Here is a 6,000-nt window from a genome sequence, read left to right on the forward strand (position 1 = left end):
TGGCTGGTCTGCTAATGGCATCATATAGCGTCAAAACTAAAATGTGTCCTCTTCACTTTCTCCCAGGTGTTCACATTTTACGATGTAGAACACATTAAATCATTACCTTTTTGTTTTGGTGCCGCTGGTGAAAAATTCAACTTCTTCATCTTACAATGAAAAGCATCTGATTGGCCCACTTTTGTCGCTTTGTCCCACCCATTTACAAGGCGAAATTAAATATGATTGGATTTTGTTCCGGACAACTTCTCGTTTCGTTTTTAATTCGTCGACACTGGTTTACCAAGGAGCAGCGGCTTTAGTTTGAGCTCCTCCCAGATGACAAAGCTTCTCAACCTATCTCTAAGGGAGAGCCCGCCACCCGGCGGAGGAAGCTAATTTCGGCCGCTTGTGCCTGTGATCTTGTCCTTTCGGTCATAACCCAAAGCTCATGACCATAGGTGAGGATGGGAACGTAGATCGACCAGTAAATTGAGAGCTTTGCCTTCCGGCTCAGCTCCTTCTTCACCACAACGGATCGATACAGCGTCCGCATTACTGAAGACGCCGCACTGATCCGCCTGTCGACCTCACGATCCACTCTACCCTCACTCGTGAACAAGACTCAGTCTGAGGTACTTGCTGCTCCTCCACATCGAGAGGAGCCAGATGAGGTGGTTCGGGCATCTGGTCAGGATGCCACCCGAACGCCTCCCTAGGGAGGTGCTTCGGGCACGTCCGACCGGTAGGAGGCCACGGGGAAGACCCAGGACACGTTGGGAAGACTACGTCTCCCGGCTGGCCTGGGAACGCCTCGGGATCCTCCGGGAGGAGCTGGACGAAGTGGCTGGGGAGAGGGAAGTCTGGGCTTCTTTGCTTAGGCTGCTGCCCCCACGACCCGACCTCGGATAAGCGTAAAAAGATGGATGGATGGATGGTTTACCGAGAGCTGAAGAGAGGAGTGTGTGTGTGTCTGTGTGGGCGTGGACTTGCGGAGCCTGACACAGGTGAAGAACAGAAAAGAGGGAAGATGATATCATACGAGTGCTGTTGCGTGTACCTTTTTCAGCGGATTTCTTCGCTATTGCGGATCATTTTGTCAACTTGTAATTAGGGATGTCCGATAATGGCTTTTTGCCAATATTCCGATATTGTCCAACTCTTTAATTACCGATACCGATATCAACCGATATATGCAGTCAATCAATCAATCAATCAATGTTTATTTATATAGCCCTAAATCACAAGTGTCTGTCGTGGAATTAACACATTATTATGCCTAATTTGGACAACCATGTATGGTGAAGATAAGGTACTTTTTAAAAAAAATAATAAAATAAGATAACTAAATTAAAAACATTTTCTTGAATAAAAAAGAAAGTAAAACAATATAAAAACAGTTACATAGAAACTAGTAATTAATGAAAATGAGTAAAATTAACTGTTAAAGGTTAGTACTATTAGTGGACCAGCAGCACGCACAATCATGTGTGCTTACAGACTGTATCCCTTGCAGACTATATTGATATATAATGTAGGAACCAGAATATTGATAACAGAAATAAATGGGGGGAGGGAGGTTTTTTGGGTTGGTGCACTAATTGTAAGTGTATCTTGTGTTTTTTATGTTGATTTAATAAAAATAAAAAATAAATTAAAAAAAAACCGATACAGATAATAAAAAAACTGATACAGATCATTTCCGATATTACATTTTAACGCATTTATCGGCCGATAATATCGGCAGGCCGATATTATCGGACATCCCTACTTGTAATACATACATTTTGTGGGTATATTAAAATGTACTCTGAACTTCAAACATTTTGATTTGAAGGGGCGCTGCCCGCTCTTTCCTCTACGCAGAGCCGCCCCCGCATGTGAATGTGTTTGTGTCCGTCTACGTGCGTGATCGTCCCTGTCCACTGACGCGAAAGTCAGCCTTGTCACGACATAATTAATGCTCAATCAGCGTTGTGCCACTTCCCCCTTGCACAGCTGTAAGTGCAGCCCAGAAGAACAAAATTAAGAAATATGGCTAACATTTTCATACAAGTTTAAACACAACATTTAAGGGAGCAGCAACTTCAGTGACAGGCTTTAGCCTCACTGACTGCTTGAGCTCATGTTGTGGTGTGTTCAGTAATTCTGCCATTAATGCAGTCTCACAGGCAGGCACAGGGTGTTAATGGTCCCGACTGGGAGAATAAACACCTACTAATTCAATCAGGAAAAAAATAAATTTTACATCTAAATATTTTTTAATTAAGAGTTTTTGATCTGATTCAACTCCTCTGATATACAATGCTCAAAAAAACTCTGCAGACACTTTTTGTTCAAATCATTTTTGAATTTGTGGATAAAAACATTTTGTTCCAGATATAATCATTAAACATGTTCTGTGTTATTACACATTATTTTTACAGTACCTCAAATTCAAACTGCACTTTAATGTACTTTTATTAAACATAAGTTACAGAGTTTGAGTTTGAAAAAACTCCAAAATATGGGTGATCGCTTGCCCTTTGCCAAACCATAGGTAAGAAGCTCTAATATATACAAGTAATTAAAGAGAACAAATAATTTACCATTTGAAAGTGTTGTTTACTAAATGTTAACTTAAAAAAGTCTTACAGTATTTAGTACACCACTTGTTTACTGCAACATCGAAGGAAAAACATTAGAAAAAAAAAAGTTCACTCTGCAAAAACCGAGGTACGGAACATAGCGGGGGTTACCTGTACAGTTGCACCTCTAGTAAACGCAATAATATGAACAAAATGACAGTTGTCAGCTGTTAGCATATATTACCTCGATCAAACATGACGGAAGTGTCTGTTACAAGATGCTGCAGTAATAAAGAGTAGGGTACTTGCAACTTCATACTTGCCAACCCTCCCGATATTCCCGGGAGACTCCCGAATTTCAGTGCCCCTCCCGAAAATGTCCCGGGGCAACCATTCTCCCGAATTTCTCCCGATTTCCACCCGGACAACAATATTGGGGGCGTGCCTTAAAAGCACTGCCTTTAGCGTCCTCTCTCACCTGAAAAGGAGACTATTATATATGTCTCCGTTATCCATTGGTTTATCTATAACCCATAAAGTAGGCAGGCACAGAGCTATTTCTCAGCGTGTGTTTATTCCAGCCGGCACGTTAATACACTGACACACAACATACAGATTCCCATCATGCATTGCTTCAAAACCACAGCAAGTAGTAATGTCCAAAAACATAACAGAGACGAAGCAGAAGAACGAAGAAGAGACATGGCGACAACGAGTAAGAAGAAGAAGTACGCTTGCAAGTTCCAAAATGATTGGAAAAAATAATTTCAGTTTATCCAGGACAGCTCGAAGGGGAACGGGTATGCTGCCTGCAAATTTTGTAGATCAGACTTCTCCATTGAACACGGTAGCCGAACGGATATACTTGTCCCCTAGAGGGGGGGGGGGGGTTACCCACATATGCGGTCCTCTCCAAGGTTTTTCATAGTCATTCACATCGACGTCCCACTGGGCTGAGTTTTTCCTTGCCCGTATGTGGGCTCTGTACCGAGGATGTCGTTGTGGCTTGTGCAGCCCTTTCAGACACTTGTGATTTAGGGCTATATAAATAAACATTGATTGATTGATTGATTCATGAACGGATTATTTATATATATAAGAAATACTTGAATATATAAATACTCCCCCCGCCCCCATCTCCCGAATTTGGAGGTCTCAAGGTTGGCAAGTATGCTTGCAACGGTACTTGGTATAATCCTGCACGGGACAATCCAACTTTATTAAAAAAATAAAACAAAAATTTAAAAAACGAGATCGAATATGAAAAAAATTTATCGTGATATTTTTTTTTCTGTATCGCCCAACCCTACTTTTGACATTTTATTGAAAAGTTGACCATAAATTAGTGCATTTTCCCAAGTTTTAAAACTCCATAACTGTGCTAATATTTATCACAGGAAAATGATACGTATATCATTGGAATTGCCTTCACAAGACACGTCTGATAAAACGTGTAAATCACTTATTTTTTAATTTGTTCCCAAACAAACTTACTTTGAAGTCTTTACACACATATCTATTTCAAAGTCTTCAAAGTCTGTTGGTATCGGATCATAGTGCGATTAAATCAATATTTTTCCGTTCTCTTGTATGTTTTTCTTCATACATATCTGTGTGTTTTGTTTTGTTGTCCAAATATATTGTACATATTTATATAATATTTAAAAAGTTATTGGGCGCAGTAGGAAAAAAGCCAAAGGATTTGAATAAAAGCCAAAGGATTTGAATGACAGCCAACAGTAGTTTTTGCTTTTGTTTAGTTATTTTGCACATGTAAGAACTAAATAAGGGATTATTATTTTGCTGAGACTTGTTTGTGAATTTACATATTGTTAGTTTGTATGGGTGGGTTTGGATCGGCTCCAGCACCCTCCGCGACCCCAAAAAGGACAAGCGGTAGGAAATGGATGGATGGATGTAAACTCAAAAGGAGGGCGCCATGATGAGTGTGTGAATGAGTTGAATAGGGCAGTGGTTCTCAAATGGGGGTACGTGTACCCCTGGGGGTACTTGAAGGTATGCCAAGGGGTACATGAGATTTTTTTTAAATATTCTAAAAATAGCAACAATTCAAAAATCCTTTATAAATATATTTATTGAATAATACTTCAACAAAATATGAATGTAAGTTCATAAACTGAACATCAAATCAAGTAGGCTATTCCATTCATTACCATAAACCCAGAGTTTCCCCCATGCCATGATGGTTTGACCCTCACTAAAATGTCTGTCAAAAAGAACTGTGAAAAGAAATACAACAATGCAATATTCAATGTTGACAGCTAGATTTTTTTTGGACATGTTCCATAAATATTGATGTTAAAGATTTATTTTTTTGTGAAGAAATGTTTAGAATTAAGTTCATGAATCCAGATTGATCTCTATTACAATCCCCAAAGAGGGCACTTTAAGTTGATGATACTTTGTGTAGAAATCTTTATTTATAATTGAATCACTTGTTTATTTTTCAACAGGTTTTTAGTTATTTTTATATCTTTTTTTCCAAATAGTTCAAGAAAGACCACTACAAATGAGCAATATTTTGCACTGTTATACAATTTAATAAATCAGAAACTAATGACATAGTGCTGTATTTTACTTCTTTATCTCTTTTTTTCAACCAAAAATGCTTTGCTCTGATTAGGGGGTACTTGAATTAAAAAAAATGTTCACAGGGGGTACATCACTGAAAAAAGGTTGAGAACCACTGGAATAGGGTATATAATGGAATACAGGCTCATTTCCTGCTACCATGTACACTAGAATGTATGGACCCGGGTGTACTAGCAGGACTCACCGTGTCAGAGTGTAGGTCCTGCTGCTGGCACAGTCGGTACAGGAACGAAGTTTGTTCCTTGAGGAGCGTCTGCCTCGTAGTGAGGAAAACGGTGCCGCCGACGTTCAACCGGACCCACTTTCCATTACTCCCTCCTGCGGGGTTGATGACCGAGCCATTTCCGACGCTAGGCGATGTCTTCCCGCCAGGTTCGGGCGCGCTGGCCGCTGTGGCGGAGCTCTCTCCCGCCTCGTTGTCTTTGTTGTTGTTGTTATTGTTGTTGTTACTGTTGTGGAGGCATCCGTGGAGCGCCGGTTCCCACTGGTCATCCGGTGTCGTAGCCATTTAGAAACGGGCGCTTCTCAAAGAGTCAAGAAGACCATAGAGTTTGTGTGCTTTGGCGTCTTCTCTCCGTTACCAACCGGAGCACGCCCCGCCCACAGAAGGCGTGGCCTCGCGTCGTCCCAGTGCACTGTGGGTATTGTAGGATTTTTGTGGAATGTGCCATAACTTACACTTTAATATTTAATCACTTTATAGAGTGGCCATTTTTTTTAAATCATATTAATTTGTTATTTTAAAAGACGTCCATTATATTATTACGTCCAGTATATTATTATATTTAATTATTATTATATAACTTGATATTATTTTAAAGACTGGAAATCGTTTAGTTGT

The 6,000-nt window shown here is 40.0% G+C and overlaps 1 protein-coding gene across 7 annotated transcripts in view; it reads right to left on the minus strand.

Moving 5' to 3' along the window:
• kctd17 (potassium channel tetramerization domain containing 17) overlaps positions 1–5,762 on the minus strand; it is a 39,542-nt gene extending 33,780 nt beyond the window's left edge. For all 7 annotated transcript variants that reach the window (XM_062056190.1, XM_062056188.1, XM_062056189.1 and 4 more), the window contains exon 1: positions 5,344–5,762. In XM_062056190.1, coding sequence (XP_061912174.1) covers positions 5,344–5,667 — 324 coding nt within the window. In that variant the 5' untranslated portion in view covers positions 5,668–5,762. The remainder of the gene's footprint in view (positions 1–5,343) is intronic.
• Positions 5,763–6,000: the final 238 nt, after the last annotated feature.

The sequence above is a fragment of the Entelurus aequoreus genome, linkage group LG08 (genome assembly GCF_033978785.1).
Source record: "Entelurus aequoreus isolate RoL-2023_Sb linkage group LG08, RoL_Eaeq_v1.1, whole genome shotgun sequence".
Classification (NCBI taxonomy): Eukaryota; Metazoa; Chordata; class Actinopteri; order Syngnathiformes; family Syngnathidae; genus Entelurus; species Entelurus aequoreus.